An 18818-nucleotide genomic window follows, 5' to 3' on the forward strand; every position below is an offset into this window, starting at 1 on the left:
ATCGGCTACAGCCAAAAAAAGAAAAAATACTGTGCCCCATTGACGTTGCATCGCGAGTGCAGACGGTCCGAGTGACGTCTCTCTTGTGTAATAAATCAATTTGCAAACAAATCACAGCGATAAATTGAAGGCCATACTTAAATTGTCGAACAAAATAAGATATATACATATATACAAATATATTTATATATGTATGTTTGTACATATGTACATATATATTTTATGCAATTTATTTTAAATAAACTTTAAGCAATTGTGTCTAGCTGCTGTTCGGTTTATTAACAATCGGTTTTAAATTACAAAAATGGATTTTCAATCACGCCTGTCAACTCGTTAAATGCTAAAGTGCCGCACAGTGGTCAAATGACCATTGAAAACTGAAATATTTTCGACTGATTGCAGAGTCAATAAATTCGATAAATAATTAGGTCACATTAGTAGTAGGTATATTTTATGTTTCTAAAATACGATTTTTCATCTGATCAAATATAGAAGAGTAAAAAGAAATATTCGACAATGACAGACGAACGAATACCCAATATTATTTCCGGGCAAAATCATCTTGCGAAGCTCTATAAACTTTTGATTTTGATTAATATATATATTCACGATAGTAAAATTCTATGCAGCTGTCAGCATAGCCTTTTCCATGCACACAACTTTTACAGGGTATACCAAATAAATCAAATAGAAAACACTGAAGTGTCATGCAACAAAGTCTTTAATGTTTCGCTTGCCATAAATTACACGTTTATATGATTTTCATAAAATTTTTATTTAGGATTTGAGCTGAGCATTCCAATGGGAATTGTTTTTCCATTAAGTTGCATCAATTGAAGCTGAATAGCATACTTTTTTTTTTACTACATTTTGTTTATCGTTTCACATCGTGAAGTGCGAACAAAAGTCGAGCCGATCAAATTGATTTTTAATTATTGAGCCTATTAAGCAGAGCAACTTAGCTTGTTTTCCATTCGGTAATTATTCGAATCATGCTGTGGCGATCTTTCGTGTTGTTTCATTCATGTTCCATTGAATGAGTAACTCGACTATGTGAAATCAAACAGGTTCCAGTCATCATTAAGCAATGCCCACATGCAATACGCAGAACTGTGAGCTATAGAGCAGCGTTCCGATCAACTCGATAGGTAATTCGCATGTTTATGTCCCGACATGTCGGCAAGGAAATTGGCCAGAGCACAAGGCGAGCTGAGCTGTCTGCGGGTTTGTCGGCCTACAGTTTGAAGGGGTTTGCGGCTAGGGGTCGTCTTTGGCGTAATACTAGAAACATTTCGAATGTGTATAAAATAAACACAAAACAAAACAAAAAACACGCTACAATAAATTGAGGCAAACTTATACAGGCTTAGGCAGTGCTATCTCTACATACATATATATGCATGCGTATGACCACATATATATGTATATGCATGTGTGTGTGTGTGTGTGTGTGTGTTTGTAGGAATAATAAAAGTACAAGAAAATACAAATATCGAACACAATGGAAACAATAACGTGCGAAGCGATTGGAAATGCGCCACAGACGCGGCCACAGTAGCATTCGCAGTCGCAGTCGCAGCCGCAGTCGCAGTCGCAGTCGCAGTAGCTGAGGCAGAGCCAGCTACTGCCCGGTCAGCGTCCGGCGTGTCAGTCAGTGGCAGCAGAAGCAGCCGGTTAGCCAGCGTGCCAACAACAAGTCGCAGATAGAATACACAAATCGATACGAATTATCGAAAGATCGTGTCGTGCTGTAAATTTTGTTCATATGCAAATCTGGTGCACAACTACATACATAAATATACATATATGTATATATAAATCTATAAATTTGATTTAATTGATGCAGCTGGCTAGAAGTAATGAAATACATTTAAAATATATATATACGGAAAATACAATAACAAAGAGAAGGAAAAGCTGCGGCAGAGTGCATTGTGCTAATTATGCGGGCGCACGGGGCGTATGCGTGTTGAAAGTGCTAAAGCTAAAGCTAAAGTGCAATACAAAAGTCAAAGCAGAAGAAGGCAACAGCCAACAGAAACACAAACAAACACACACACACACACGCGCGCGCACACCAACGACTTGTTGCCGGGAAAAACGGAAAAGCGGAAAACTGAGTTATTATTGTCGTGGAAAAGTCGCGCACTATGCGAAGAATGTGTCTGTGACGAAGTGTCGACGTTTACGAATTATCAATTCCTTACGCTTCAAATGTGATTTAGCCCCTCTCCCTCTCTCTCACTCTCTGTGCTCATATCTTTGTGTGTGTGTGTGTGTAGGTGTGCGTGCGTGTGTTAGTGTCGACTAATTGAAATAATGTCATGCATTGGCTCGACGGCATTTCTTTGGATGACAATTTAATTAGCGGACGGGCGAGCGACAGCAACGGCGACAACGGCGACAACAATCAGCGGAAATCAACGCAAAACTCATCGCCAACGAAAGCAAGTAGGTTGCAACATAGTTAAGTACATACACACACACACACACACACACACATACACACACACACAGTCAGTTCTACTCATTTACAGCGTGAGCGAATCGAGCGTCTTTATTTAGCTGAGCTCAACACAAATTCCATTCCAAGTCTGTGAGCGCAACTTGTCTATGGCCAAAAATGTTTGTTCCAGCCAGCTTCAAAGTTGCCAAACACAATTATTTCAATTATTTGCCACTAAATAACAGACTTGAGTGATTACCGAGTTTATTACCAAATTTTAAATAAATTAACTTGAGTGTTTTTTTAATTTAAGGAAATTTAAAATTATAGAGTAAAAACATATTCATTTGTATTTATTTCATTAAATTACAAATTTCTTTTAAATTTTGTGTTTATTTATTTTTATTTTATTCATTTATTAAATTATTATTTTTTATTTATTGTAATTATTTCACTATTATTTTAATTTATTTTTTTATTTCTTTTTTTAAACCTTTTTGGTTTTCTTTTCATAAAATAAAAATTACATTATTATGATTGCCAGCAGAGATATAAATTTAATTTTAATAAAATTGTTTACTTTTTTTTTAAGATAGTCGACTTAAATTATTAAAGCTTAAATCTTTTAAGCCCCTAAAAATATTTTTATAATGAAAATCGGCTTAAGCTACAGATAGTAGAGCCAGTTTAGGATAGTTTGAAGCTTAGCAGAGCAATTAACAATGAATTGGGCGAAACTTTTTCACTTTTGCACCTTTTTGATGGGATTAGAAATTTAGTTGCAAATGAAAAATACAAATTTCATTTTACATTTAAGACAATTAGTGTGAATCAGTGAAGCTGCCTAAGGATAGATGCTAGCTAAGCTACATTTCGACTATTTACCGTCTCGTAAATTGCCTCGGCTGTCCTTGTCGAGTCGATTGTTCGTTTTAAATCCAAATGAGCCTCAATTGCTGGTGGACTGAAGCATTGTTTAAAGGCATTACGAGATTGAGATTTATTTCAATTACGCCGTAAAATGTACTTGAAATCATTTAAAATACACACATATATGTATGTACTATGCACATATATACATTTGGATATACATATATTTTTCCAATGAATTTATTATGCGACTAATTAAATGACGGCCACGTCTGGCAAATGGTTTGTTCGGTCGCATAAATTTGTCTTTAGCATCAAAGAAAAAATTTATTGAATTTCATTTTAATTGGGCAGCACATTATTCTAGCTTTAGGCCCAAATTATCGAGCGAGCGGGTCAGTGGGGAAATGTTTCATGTCGAACCGATTTCCACTTTTTTATGCAAATTTTCCGTACAGCTTTTTGTTTGTATGTGTTTGTGTATTGCAATTAATTGAAACATATTTGTACCTAGTACATATTTAAATTTGGCTCGTACAATTAGCAGCGAATGAATTTCAAATTGAAAACGCTTCAAATATTATTATTTGCATTTCATTTGCGCTCATAAAAAGCGTCGTCGGAACATTGAACCTCCAAAATGCTACCTATAATATTTTCCCCAGTTGATTATCAACAACAACAACAGCAACAACAATGAAAACGAAAACGATTTCGTATATGATTTTATTGCAGGCGATTTGCGCCACGATAATTTTTGAATAATTAAATTGATCTCGTTTCCGCTACCTTGATCGCTGGCCTCCACTAGGAAATCGACGCGAGAATCGCATTGATTGAACATAACAATATGACGTTGCAATGCAATAGATGTAGGGTATTTCGATTTTCCCATACAGTTGGCGATGAAACAACAAGTGCCTGAATGAGCTGCATCTCTATAGTCAAGAATGGTGGACTCTATTGATTATCTGCTGCAGATATAGGAGGTGACTGTAGTTGATTGATTGACGAGCTGAATAACTGATTGAATGAACTGTCTGCTGGCTGATTGCCTGCTTAAAATGTTGGCTAATGGACTCACAGAGCACAGACCGTAGCTCAATGAAAAGTTGACATTGAAAAAGTCCTTGAAGAGTTCAACGTCTAAATAGAAAATAGAATTTATGAAGACAAAGGTGATTCCAAAAGAACTGAACTACGCTCAGATCTCTGAGGCTATATACAAACATTTGATGTCTTCAGTAGCTGTCAATCAGCATTTCAAGGGTATTTAAGATTCATCTACCTCTAGCAGGAACATTATTTTGGCGCTTTTATGCCTTTCGGTTGGATCGCTTCAATTAGCACTGCCAAACGGTGTGACGCATTGTTTTTATTTTGGAAATTATTTACAAAACAGGCCGGCGAATGGATAAAGGCAAAGGCCATGTGAGTGTTAGCCCGCACTTGTAAATATCATTCAGCCAAATTGTCGGCATATGGCGACCCCTTTATCCCACTATCTCTCTCTCTCTCTCTTACTCTTTGGCCAGCTGGAATGTTGGCCAACTTTACAGCTCTGATTCAGCCTGTGGCTGATTTGTGTGAGTGCGTTTCCAAAATAGATTCGGCCTGATCTTCGCACTCACCTTTCCACTAGACATGTGTCCACAGCGCAGACAGCCGCAAAACATAAACAGAACATTTCGTTGGCAAGAATCTAATTTAGTCAAAATACTGACACATTTAAAATAAATAAATGCGACAAGCTGAAATATATTTGACCAAATTTATATGAAGACTTGAAATTCCATATCAGATTGAATGGAACGCTTAACGATTTTATGTATAAATGTTTATAGAGATGTATTCAGATTATATTTGAATTGATTCTTGCTTAACGTCGAACAGTTTTCCTGCCAATTATCAACAAATATACATATGTATCTGCTGAGACTCCAATTAGCACATATTTTCTATATTTTTTCATTAAATCATAATCAAATAAATTTCACTATAATCAGTTGAGTCTTAACAGTTCTATCAATTTGAGTGTTAAGTAAAGGGCACACACCTTATAAATAAAGAACAATAATTAAGCTTATTCAGCAAAGACAGAGAATTATGAATATATTTAAGCCTTTCGATGCCTGCTGGAAATGTCAAAGCAGCGAGCCATAAATTATGCTTTGAAAAGTCTAAATCCATTTGGAAACTTTTGATCGTAAACTTGTTTATTTATGTGTCGCCCTAATCCAGTGCCTGGCCATCGCGAGGAACCTATAAAATTAATGAAGATTTTGTTTAAAACCATACGAAATGTAGGTGACATGGCCACGCCCTCGGCTCGTTCGCACCTCTCTGAAGTGTTGCTCTCTCTATTAGAGTCGTTTTTAGTCTACTATGAAAAACGTTTGCTCATCAAATAGTCCCGTCGAAAGCAGCTTACTGTGATCTATATGGGCATTTATGAGTGGCTGCACTTTTTGTGGAAATTTCAAACATGTTTTTTGCACCGAAAAAGAAATCAAATGCCAGACGAAATAAAGAGCTTGGCCCACAAAAGTCAAATGCAGCAGACGCTGGGCCCATGCAAAAATCACTAACAAAAACAAACATAAAGTCTTTTAGGGCCATATTTGCTTGTATTTCGACTGTGCATTTCGCTTTGGACACGCACACAAAAAGTTTCGTCTTTTCTACCCTATAGCAGAGGGCATTTTGCAGTTGTCATGGCGTGTGTTACACATAGAGGAAGTTGGATTTGCTTTAATGAAATATATGTATACGAATATATTATATGTTCATTAAATATTAAGCAGAATTCAATAACTATTTCTTAGCTTAACAACTGTGCTGAAAAATCAAGAAATGCAGTAGATAAATTCAACCTTGACTACAGAACACATTCATATATTGTACTATATCAGTGATAATACTGTAAATAAAAGGTATTTATTATTTTCTATTAAAGATATATCCAAAGGAGTGAAAGGACTAATTTACCTTATCAACTACATTGGTAAATCATATCAAATATATATATCATATTTCTATACTGTTTAGAAAGAAAGGGTATTCCGTATTCAGCAATTGCCACTTTCGCTTCCTTTTTATGCGGTCTCAATTTGCTGTTCGTTCAACGAATCGTTGGATGTAAATTTCGACTAGAAGCCGCACGCACATTCCATCACTGAATTGGCAGGCCGTATGCAACGCTGGCCCCGCCCACCTCCACTGCGTTTGTTTGTGTGTTTGTGCGAGTGTGTGTGTGTGTGTTGGCTGAGTCTAAGCAACAACAAATAAAATGTATACGCAATTATTTAACATGAAACACACAAACAACAAAAGCGACGCACTCTCGCACCGCCGTGGGGCAGGCGGCCAAGTGGTTGGCCCCAGACGCAGTGGTGCAGTTGGAAGTCGCGTGCCTGCCAGGCCACAACGTATCCGTTGGACCGTTCCGTACGCGTACAAACCTGTGCTCATACCCGTCCCCCACTGACTCGCCGTCTCTCTCACAGCTATACGCCGTATCTGTATCTTTGCTGCATTCGCATCTGTATCTCTGTCAACGGAGGCGAACGAACGCCTTTCACAATCTGTGCCGCTGTACGAAATGTATTTTTAAAATTCCATTTCTGATACACCTATTTAAAGTATGCCTAGCATGCGCAAGTGTCCGAAAATAATAAGTCGAATTCTTCATAAATCCAATCGAACACTTTCCGTCGACGGCCCGCTAATTGCGATCGACCCACGAAAAGAGCATTTATTTAATAAAAAGCGTGTTTATATTTATGAGTTCCTATTACGATACTGAGTAAGTTTATAAATAAACAGCAATGAATTGCACTCGAACGACTAACAGATTCCCTATTTACCATTTCTATTCAGACAGATAGGAAATCAGTGAATCAGACAGTGAAAATTATATACTGCTGAAAGTTTATATATTAAATGATTTATTTATGCAAATATGTTTGCAGAAATATAAAAGTGTTTTGCTAAGCAAATATTATTGTTATTAACAATGGGCATAGATATCGATTCTGCTTTATATAAAATGTTTGTTTATCTTTGATTTGATGAGTATTATATGATTTCTTTAATCTGCAATCTCGGTTACTTAATGCTATTTGGCTGGCGATAGTTATTCTGATTGGGTTATCGGCGGCTTGCAATGCAAATTTGTTTAATTTCATGCACAATACCCTTACAAAATCAGTTCCATTAGCTCACATATGGTGCTCCAATCAAGGACCTGGTCTCGATTGTAGCACATGTGTAAATACTGATTGAATGATGACAATGAGCACTTGACAACTTGATCGATAAATCAATTGCCTTGACAGATAATGCTGCTACGACCCTTTGAATAAAATGCCTTGCAAGTTCCCAACCGAAACCCTTGTCGTGTTGTTGTTGTTGTAGTTGTTGTTGCTGCTGTTGCTGCTGTTGCTGTAGCTGGGAAGAGGAGCCTATTCGTGAAAAGCCTTTGTGCATTGTCGTTGTGAAAGGCACACATATTTCCATATGAATATGCCGATATACATACATGAACCCATACATGAATATATACATATTGATGCGGTCGCCTGGGCATTGTGCTTGGGGCAGACAGGTCCTAGAGAATGTCATTGAACATCAAGATATTGAAGCAGTCGTTAATATGCCACACACAACAATTTTTATTTGCGTCTGGAAAGTTTCTCTCTTTATTATGATTTTATTTTACTATTATTATCTCTTTTTACCTAAAATTGGCATAGTTACTTGCAATGCAGTGTAAAATTCGCAATATCGCTCGGTAAATATGTATCTCATTTCGAAATGTTTTCATTTGAAGCTCTATTTGTATTGTTTTTGTGCCGAAATATTCAACATGCGCTCACACACTTTGGCTCTATCTAAATAAACACGCTCTCGAGTATTGATAAACAATGTAAAAGTAAATTTTCGTATCTAAGGAAAAACGAACAAACACACAGATATCACATGTCTACATTTACACATTTACAACAACGAAATTAATTTTATCGACAAATTTTTGTTGTTCCTTTTGTTTCTTTTTTTTCTTTTTGTATGTTGTGTTGTGATTGTTTTTTTTTTTTTTATTCTTTGGATTTCGCTTTTGTTCTGTATTTTATGTCTTTTTGCATTTGTTTTTTTTTTTCGTTTGCTGGTCTTTCTTTCATATGCGGCAAACTAACGCACGACTATGCTCCGAGAACGAAGACGTCATGCACACTATAAGCTAAATAGCAGGTAACTTATCCAATTTTACATATTTTAGCTATTAAATTTAATCCATTTTTGATAAGAATCGAATTTAAACCGCCAACTGCTTGGCGGTTCAGTGATCAAAAAAGCTTTTAAGCAGTGCAAAGCTCTGCGATCAGTGAGAGAGAGAGAGCTTGGAGAAAGCTCTGTAGCGGCTGATTTTAAGGATCATGCGCATTCGATTCCACAATTCTCTCTCATACTAAAAATATAAGTTTATGACTATTATAAATGACCTTTTTTATAAGAGACAAATTTGAAAACTTTGATAATTTAAAAAAAACAGTAATTAATATTCAACAAAAGAAAATATATTTTTATTATAGTTTTTTAATATGAATTTAAATTTAAAATAAATACAAAACATTTAAATTAAATTAAATAAAATGCGAAATTTCAAAATTACGAAATATAAAATTTGTAAACACTTCCATCAACGAATATACCCCATTATCAGTTCATTGTGAGTCATTCCATAAATAATGCAATAATATCTTAAAGAAACATTTCATCGGCATCTTAACACGAATATTAAAATATTATTGGTTTAGACTAAGCTGTCTGCGTCTAATTTATGTCAAAGAAAACAAAGGCAGGCAGCAACAATAATTAGACCAGCAACAAATTGGCACGAGTTCCGCAAATATATATACATATAGATAAACTAAGATAATAACTAAAAATAAAGGCAAACAAATATATTTATATATTTTTAAAATATCCGTTTTTTTGTGTTGAATATTTATTGGCTCACATAACCTCTGTTAATTTTTTAATGGCTTATAAATAATTTAAATTCACAAATTAGCATAACCAAACGCCCAAGTGAACGTGAACAAAAAATTATTTATGACAGGCACTGTGAACTTTAAATTTGTTATAGCGAGGGTCGCCTGAGAAGTAGTTGTGGTCATAGAGAAAATAGAGCGAATATCTAAGCAAATCAAGAAATAGGAAGTAAATTTTATACCTGATTGAACATGTCAATGAAAGATGTGTTAATTATGTTATAGAAAGAATTCTTGCATATAATTAAAATGAAAATAATATCAATAATGTTATAGTTCCAGTTCTGGCCATTTATTACCCAGGCAGATAAATATTATGAAACCCCATAAAATGATCATAAAATGAGTATGGATGCCCTTGAAAATAGTACTCCTCCTGCCGTTACAAATTTAAATAAAATCGACCTTCATAAGAAAAATAGTTAATTAAAATTCGGACTGCCTATGTCCAGATGTATGACGATGACACTTAGGTCAACTATTTGGTTGTCGGCAGTCATCTGTCTAATGTTGCTAACGAAAATGTGTTTGAAGTACATACGCCTGTGTGTTTACAAAATAACCCAACTAGAATTATTGACCTTAGCTGACAGAGAGATTGTCGGGTTAAATAGTCGTACTTTCGCCTCTGTCGCTTGTTGCTTGTTGATGTAAGATTTATTTGGGGTTGTGCTGGTGTGGGCGTGCGAGATACTTTTATTTTTCACCACTTATAGCGCCGACTGTCAGCATCCGTGACACATTTCAGATACTTATTTCTGTACGCTGTGGCAGCTGGCTATCGGGCTAATCAGTGGCCGGTGCATGCCAATGGAATCGAAAAATAGTGCAAAATAAAAAATGGTTAAGCAATTCACAATGTTATTTAACTGAGTAGCTAGAGAGCTGTAAAATTAATTGAAATTGCGGTGCAGCTGGGTAATTTATATTATCGGCTGCTTATAGTTGAAATAAATTAATTTTTGTTGTCCTTTTGCTGCTTGTAATCAAATTGTAATTGCGGAAAAAATGTAACACTTGCCGCTATAAGCCCATAAACCAATCCGATTAATGGCTTGATTAAATTGAATTTATTTGGACTGCAATCAAGACAAGCCGTTAAAATAGTTGCGGAAGCCAAATTTAAACTACAAATCGTATTAAGCTTGACTATATAATAAACAAAATAAAATATGTCTATCAATGTACAATTCAATAAAAAATTCACAAAGTTCTTGCTGAGATTATAATACAAATATAATTAATTTTAATAATACAAATTTGATACTTATATATGAAAATAATTTATCTTATTTTTTATTATTATTATTTTTTTTGTACATTAGCATTTTATATAAAGATCTATGTATATGTATAAACAAATTTATATACATTTGTTTCATATTTGTATATAAGCTAATCGTAAAAGCTTTTTTGCAGTTAAAAACTCACTGACCGCATACGTGAAAAGTTCAAATCTCTTTCTATATACCCTTTGGATATGTATTCGAAACATTTATATGCCTACAGAAGACATTAAATTGGAATTGAGGAATCGAGGAATTTATTTATTTTGTATTTTATTATTGGGAATATTAAATCAATAATTTTGTATTCTCAATATAATATACAAATTAGATGTTATTTAGAAAATAAAGCTGAAATATATTTTAATTAAAAACTTAAATGAGCAATAATTCTTATTTAAAGTTTCCGCATAAACTCTTTTTTTTTTGGTATTTCTATGAATTTACATTATATAAAAATAAATAATATATAAACTTTCTATAAAGACAAGATTGGCTTAGCATTTACACGGTATTCAACTGACGTTGTCAAACATTTAGCATGATAAAAAAGCGAGAGAGAGAGAGAGAGAGCATTGTTCCCATCGGTATTTGCTTTTAAATATTCGACGTCTGTGTTGTTCTTTTCATATTTAATCTCTGAGCAGAGTGCCCGCCTTTCATTGAGAACGATGATTTGTTGATATTGGTAGTGCCTTAAAGATTTAGCCGCCGTCGTCTTTGCTTTATGAAACTTTTCACAGTTTCGTAGCAGTTTCGTAGCAGTTTTTCTTTATTTTTTGTTTCATTTTCATTTTCATTTTAGTTTAGTTTTATTAAAAATTGAACCAGTGGCCGTCACGGGCAGAGCATGTTGCTCTTGGCGGCATTCAATGCCAGTCGTTGGCGTTCGTTTGTTGCCTTTGTGGTGTTGTTGTAGTCGTTTGTTTTTGGCCAAAACTGATCTCGCCCAACTGTCAGTTTTCTGTTCATAGCCGAATCGTGCGGTATTGCAGTGCGAATACAAATTTTCACGTCTTCGCTGCGCCGAATTTTCTTTTGTTATCTAATTTTTCATATGATTTAGAGCCAGAGCAAAAGAAAAAAAAAATGAAATACACGATAAAAAATGTTGTACAACTGTAAACAAAGTGTGTAGCTAATTAGTTTCGGTCCAAAGTTAAGCACGCGTCCAGCGGATTTATGTGTGCAAAGCCAGCCAAATTGTGTCACCGTTTTGAAATATTTACCTCATTATTTGTGTATTAAATGAAAGGCGCGAAAAGTACTCGAACACACAATGAACGCAGTCGCAAGGGCAGCAAACGCTCCGAGAAGTCGGCAAAGTAAGCTTGTTGACATCGTTTTTGTCTGCCATTCGAGAATGGGAATGGGAAACTTACATATTTTAAGTCCCTTGCCCTCATTTCTGTTGGCGAACATCTGGATAACGTGCCCTATATATCGATTAATATTAAAAGTCATTAAAATTTCTAATATCCATACACTTTAGTGATCGTAAAATAAACATTCTCGCCTCAAACAGATGCTAAAAATAAAGTTTATTGTTTATCAGCGAGTCATGTACATTGTCCAAGTTGAAATTACACGTTTCACACACACACACACACAGACGCAATCACAAACTGAATCTGAATCTGTTTACCGCGCCTTTCATTGCAAATCACAGTGCAAACGATTGTTTTCATTACGTTCCTCAGCCGCACACACACACACACACATGCACAAACAGCGCATTTTGTGAATAAAAATGCCAAACGTTACGCCTTCTATCGATCATACATTTATCGATTTAACTGTGTATCCCCCACGTTTTGCTCACGCACACGCCTCCGCACACTTACACGCATGTCAAAAATAGATTCTCAAATTCAGGGCTGGAGCGTCGATAGTTCACGTGCGGAATCAGCACTAGTTCGTGAGAACTGTGAACTCTTTACGAAAACGAAAATTCACGAATTCACTGCGATTTATTTATTTATTTATTTATTCCCTTAAAATCATATAGCAATCAAAAAATAAAATTATATAAAAATAAATCCAATAATAAAATGGTTAAAAAAAACCATAAACAATCGAATAAATTTGCAATATATATATAATTATTTATATATTAATGTTTTAATATATAATGTTTGTTAAGCCAGAGCGTCAAAGGCCTTCAGGCAAATTTATTTAGACCTTGATTTAAATGATCTAAGACTCAATTTTAGTAGCTTTACTCATATTTTGTTGCGAATTTTCTTTCTTTATTCGATTTTCTTACCGTTAATTTAAGTATGCCTTTTTTAGGGTATTTCACACTCCAAAATCTTTCATTTTCAACAAAAAATTTCGAAACATTTCTTACATATTTTTCATGTTTTAATAGACTAGCCAAAACAAAAACAAACAGATGACATTGTCTAGTTTCCAAAGCAAATCTATTATTGAGGGATACCAGAAGATACCCTATAAAAAGCACATTGAGTAGAAAATGTGAGGTCCGCGCAAAGCTAACGAAAGTCTCTATAAATATTCCATCATATAAATGGAAACTAGCATATGCCTAAGACTAATATATACGCCCACTCAACGCACAGTCTGCAGGGTATCAGCATGCTTGGCGTGATGGCATCTAGTCCAACAGGTCGGCAGTTTTTCAAAATTGTTCAGACAACACTGTCAAAAATAAATTCACGCGCATATCTGCTTTGAAATACATAAAAAGGCGTAAGTTATGGAAAATTTGCAGGGGCTTTTTATGGATCATTTGGGATTTGAGCATAGCTTTTAATTGATTTCATTTGATTGGTGCTTAGTTCAATGTGCAAATTGCGGATTATCAAATTAAAGTGTGCTCTTTGAGGCGCAGTTTCCCAGTAGCCGATACTATATATACAAAGACGAATTTATGGTTTTGAAGTCTATGTAATTTATAGTTTGTTTGCGCTCTTGTTCTCTGCCTTGCCAGCCACTAGATGGGGCCTATCACCTCCAGTTTATTGGTCGATATGTGTTTTCTTTAAATGCTGGGTCTCTTGGTACACATTTCGTATATGCGTGAAAAATATCATTTGTATATATTTATTTGTCTACGTCGCTTTCATATTATTTATTTATGCACGGCGAGTGTTGAAAGCCCAGAAGCACAGACCGAGTGGAATGCCTAATTATTGGGCAAAACGCATAGAGTCTACCCTATTCAGTTGACCTACAGCAGTCGTTCGGGCATCATCTACCAACTCAAGAACAACATAGCTGATAAGAAATATATGTATATATATGAGATACCAGAGATCAAATCAACTTTAAATACATACTTAGAATGCTGACGGGCCGTCGCTCTCAATGGCAGCCATTAACAGATGAAAGGCAATATCATCATTAAGACTATATATTCACTTTCCTATTATATAAAACATTGGCTAACATCGTTCTGAACAATTCCAGATTGGACAGAAAGTCATCACGTGGCATGATATACGAAAATGAGGAGCTCAGGTTGCGCACAATCAACATAAATGCGGAAGTCGAGCGAGGTAAATAACAACAGAAACTTGAAAATGCTTCACAGAGTGCTTAAAATAGACTATATATGCATATATATACTGCCTGTAGTAAATACATATAAATATATATTTGTTGTTTTAAACAGGAAATAAGAATAATCCAAGAGTCCAATTAAAAACACATTAGAAGCTAAAAAAAATAAAATAAAAATGCTTAAGGCGCAAAAAAAAACTCAGAAATATATAGATATGGCTATACAAGACTAGCTATATCTATATATAAATGTGTATATACGTATATATATATTTTTTAGATATATGCATTGTTTTCGTTGATAAGACGTTGGCTAAGTTAGTATAAACAATGTGATTAGGGGCTTAGCTAAGTGCAAAACATAAACACTAATATGTACACACATATATATTATAGATTAACTGTAAATCTGATCTACTTGCATTCCAGGTCAGTCGGATATCAAACGTCTGCGTCGCGAAAATGAGCACCTGAGACGGGAGATCTGGTCACTGCGCGACGAATGCGATCGGCTGAACAAGCGCTTCAAGGCGAAGCTAAGCGAGCACGAGTACGGCGGTTGCCGCGGCAGCGGAGGCAGCGGGCGGCGCTGCAGCGGCGGTGGCAGAGGCAGCGCTGGTTGTGATGGAAACAGTGATGTAAGTAGAATCCCTTAAAGTGCCTGCTCAACTACTAAAGCTTCCTTCCGCCGTGCAGGACTCCGAATCATGTGATACGTGTCGCTGCGACGATGATGGCCACTGCAGCGACGAGTGCTGTCAGGAGCGCGGCGGCTCCTGCGTGCCAATCAAACAGCCACTGCCACCGGAGGAGCCCAAGGTGCAGCCAGCTGACAGCAATACGTCGGCCAAGCCGGACGGCCAGCCCATGCACTTTGACCACCTGTCTGTGGTGTCGGAGGAGACGCTCAGCAATCCGGAAATGCTGCAGGCGCAGCTGCCGCCGGAGCATCTGATGATATGCACACCCGATCTCAACAGCTCGCAGAGCACGCTGCCCAGCCTGGTGGGCCCCCTGACGCCCCTGACGCCCATCGAGCTGGTCGCCAATCAGCTAAACGACTTGCAGGCGATGGTGCCGCCGCTTTCGTACTTTGAGAACATCCTGGCCCATCACCAGAGCCCCAACACGGGTGAGTAGCAGCTGGCTAGCACTGCTCTCGCAGCTCACGACTGACATTCCTTTGCATTGCTCGCAGTGCTGACACCCACGCCCGAGCTGGGCACCAGCTCCAGCACCACCACCGGCCAGACCATGAAGCACACGAATGGCTGGGACTACAATCTGCAGTCGCCCTTCTCGCAGCGCAAGTACTCGAACACATCGTCGCCTTCCAGGTCGCCGCCGCCCGCGCCGCTGACCACCTTTGTGCCCACGTCCACGCTGCAAGCGACGCCCAAGATAGCGCTCAACGTGCCCACGACGAGCGGAGCCGGCGGCAACATAGAGACCGTAGCCATAACGACAAACGCCACGCAACAAGCGCTCAACAGCCCCAAGCACTTCTTCGCTCCCATCAAGCCGCGCCTCAGGCTCAACACGGAGCTTGCCAATCGGGGACAGGACGCACTGCCGCCGGGCTCGCCGCCCCCACCGCACCAGCAGCCGGAGGTCGCACCGCCGCCGCGCGATCCACCCGACATATTTGTGAACAACGCGCTGGCCACACCCTATCAGCGGCCCGGCCCGCGGCTCTCGCCACAAGTAAGTCCGCGGCATCGCGCGCGCTCGCATTGCCAGCTGCACCACCAGCCGTGCCACCAGCACCAGCACCGCCAGCGCCATGGCCAGCCCAGCCTCCCCCCACCGCAGCAGCAGCAGCAGCAGCCGCACCAGCATTGCGCTTTGCATCGGGCGGTTGTCAATGTGGCCGCTGCCGTTGGCTTGGGCGTTGCCGGTGGTGGTGGTGGTGGTGGTGGTGGTGGTGGTTGTGGTGGCGATGGTGTTGGCGGGGCCAACGCTTATGGCGGCAGCGTGGTTGATATTTATAGCGCTGCGCTAGCTGCCGCTGCTTCGGCCGCTGCCAAATCGGCTTCAGCGCCGCCCTCTCCGCTGCCCCTGACCCGTTGCGTGACCCCGGTGTACGCAACCGCACAAAAGGGCTGCCACAGCAGCTGCATCTCGGCCAGAGCCCTGACCCAGCCCCTGATGACAGTCACCACAAACACCACCAGAGCAACCACATCGCCGCTGCGCCAGAGCCTAAAGCTAACCGCCTCCGCAGCCAGCTGCCGGCCAATCGCCGCGCTGTCCACATCGAGCATCGTTGACATTGGCAGTCAGGTGAGGGGATCCGCCTCTTAGCGGCCTCTTAGCTCTCCCAATTCAAGAGTTTCACATTCCACTTTCCACTGAGTATATTGTTTTAGATCATGAAATCTTCTTCCATTTGTTTGCGGCCTTTCATAAATACTTAATGTGGACAGCTTTTAATTTATAGCTCATTCGAATAAACGTTTGTATTTCCCAGACCCAGATATCCTCTGAATCAATATATGTACGTTCAAATGGCTCTGCAATCAGTGTGATTTAATTCCATTTTGTTTTATTGATTCAATGTTTTATATCAACTATTTCTAATCCCCCTTTGAGAACAGATTAATAAACCTTTCAACGTCCCGTTTTTGTTTGAGTCGAATAAAATATAATTTTAATATGCTTCCCTCTGTGTCAAACTGAAAATCAATTTGTATTCAATATATTTCCGCTTCATTGGAAACATGGTAAAATACATAATAAATCGTTTAGATTTCCATTTTCATAAATAGATTGAGTTGATGTGACCCCTTCCCCATATCCCAATGTCAATCGATGTCTAGTTAAATGTTTGTTAATATTCATAATTATTTATTGTGTGCATCTCAAATGTCTAAATGCATTTAGATTTAGATTTATACTTTATATACTCCACTTGAATGTCGTAAATATGTATTTCTATATCCACTGACTAAATGCATTTTGTTTTCTGCCCTCGCTCAGACGGACTCTGTGAATTTGGAGTCGCTGCTCAACGACATCCAGACGATATCGGGCGACATTTTGGCCATACAGCTGGAGAAGAGCAAGTCTCGGGACAACCTCATGGGCAACGGCAATGACAAGGAGAAGAGCAAGCCCTATCGCTCTGAGATGAACCTGTACTTGCAGTATGACGGCACAAATCCCACGATTTCGAATGCAACGAGCAGCACGATGACAACCACTGTGGCTGCCTCCGACTCGAATGGCAGCCAGAAGCTGTCCAGCCGCACACGGTCGCTGGAGCGCGAGCACACGGATAGTCCGGCGCCCCACATGCCGGATCCGATGGCTCCGTTTCCGGAGAAGTGCACTTATCTGGGCTTCGAGCAGATCAACCAGGCGGCCCAGATGCCGCCGTCGCCCTCGGGCCAAAAGCCGCCGCTGGCCGTTAAGCCCAGTTTACCTGCGAAGCCACCGCCGCCGTTGCCGCCGGCACGCCGTCCACCGCCAGTGTCCATGCCCACGGAGCCACCACCGCCGCCGCCAGTCAGCGGCGTCGCGCCAAACAAAAGCCATCTGTACAAATCGCTGGCCAATGCCGCAGCCAAGAGAGCCATCTTTCGGTCCGCGCCCACGCAGCTGACGCGATCCCTGGACGTGGAGTGCGCGGGCGATGAGCCAGCCGAGCCAGCCGGGCCAGCCGGGACAGCCAACGAGGTGACATTGAAGCGCATAGAGATTAATGGGAAGTAAATGTTTAATTTTGATTCTTTTGGCAGGAGGAGGATGCGGCCAAGCGCAAGGCGCGGCGTGTGTCCATCGTCTGTGGAGAGGAGCAGCCGCTGGCGAATGGCGGACTGGAGACCACCGCAGGCCCGGCACCCACAACGACAGCCAGCTGCGGCGACTTGACCAGCGCCACGAGCGGCGCACTCATCCATCCCGCCATCAAGGCCTTCCGGCAGATAAGCCACAGCACGCCCAGTTCCCCACATTCCTTGCGCCGTTGCATCAACAGCAATACAATGACAGCCGGGCAGGCAGAGGCGGCCGCTACGGCCTCCGCACCGCCCAGCACCACGCACCACCATCATCACCGAAAGGAGAGCAGCGATCCGGCGCCCATGACGGCAACGGTCAGCCGAACGAAGTGCTCCCGCCGGCACTCGGAGGGCACCGTGCACAGTGGGCAGCATCGCATTAGCGGCTCGAGTGGCGGAGCTGCGGGCGGCAATGGTGGGCATCACCACCACCACTCGCACCACCACCAGCACAGCAGCCTGATCAGCAGCAATCCGCACCACAGCCACCATTCCCACCAGGACAGCAACCACGAGACGGTCACCTCCCAATCCGATCGCAATTCGAACAGCTTTGGCTCCTCCCGCGAGTCCTCGACCAGCTTCAGCATGCGCTCCAACCGCCGCAAGATATCCATCAGCTCCCACACGGGCGGCAAGATACCGTGGTGCGGCTGCTGGGGCAACGGATGTCTCTAGACTCTCGACACGGGGGTCATCAGCCCATTTGCCGTCCTGTTAGCCACATGGATAGAGATTAGCTAGCCTTGAAATGAAATGGAATGAACCCATTCGAGCCCGAATTCATTTAAACAGCATTTCTGAAATCATCTATTATCAAGTACAAAAAGAGGAAGCAAAATATATTGATAATGAG

The 18818-nt window shown here is 39.9% G+C and overlaps 1 protein-coding gene and 1 long non-coding RNA gene across 11 annotated transcripts; one reads left to right on the forward strand and one right to left on the reverse strand.

Moving 5' to 3' along the window:
• The first annotated feature begins 1874 nt into the window (after nucleotides 1-1874).
• On the forward strand, nucleotides 1875-18778 carry LOC108660089 (uncharacterized). 10 transcript variants are annotated; one of them, XM_030385288.2, is made up of 8 exons: nucleotides 1875-2451; nucleotides 8530-8566; nucleotides 14088-14176; nucleotides 14610-14818; nucleotides 14877-15312; nucleotides 15379-16463; nucleotides 17160-17858; nucleotides 17921-18778. In XM_030385288.2, exons 1-8 carry the CDS (start codon nucleotides 2325-2327, stop codon nucleotides 18638-18640), a joined length of 3402 nt encoding a protein of 1133 aa, XP_030241148.1. In that variant the 5' UTR covers nucleotides 1875-2324; the 3' UTR covers nucleotides 18641-18778. The 10 variants fall into 10 exon arrangements, with proteins under 10 accessions (XP_030241148.1, XP_017968845.1, XP_030241151.1 ...); XM_018113356.3 differs by having other exon boundaries at nucleotides 1876-2451; nucleotides 15379-15884; XM_030385291.2 differs by having other exon boundaries at nucleotides 2314-2451; nucleotides 8484-8566.
• Nucleotides 11421-12008, reverse strand: LOC149092203 (uncharacterized). The gene is made up of 2 exons (XR_016196351.1): nucleotides 11885-12008; nucleotides 11421-11700 (listed from the first exon to the last, which is right to left on the reverse strand). It is a non-coding gene; the product is annotated as an uncharacterized LOC149092203 (long non-coding RNA).
• Nucleotides 18779-18818: the final 40 nt, after the last annotated feature.

The sequence above is a fragment of the Drosophila navojoa genome, chromosome 2 (genome assembly GCF_054131105.1).
Source record: "Drosophila navojoa isolate 15081-1374.11 chromosome 2, UAZ_NAV_1.0, whole genome shotgun sequence".
NCBI classification, from domain to species: Eukaryota; Metazoa; Arthropoda; class Insecta; order Diptera; family Drosophilidae; genus Drosophila; species Drosophila navojoa.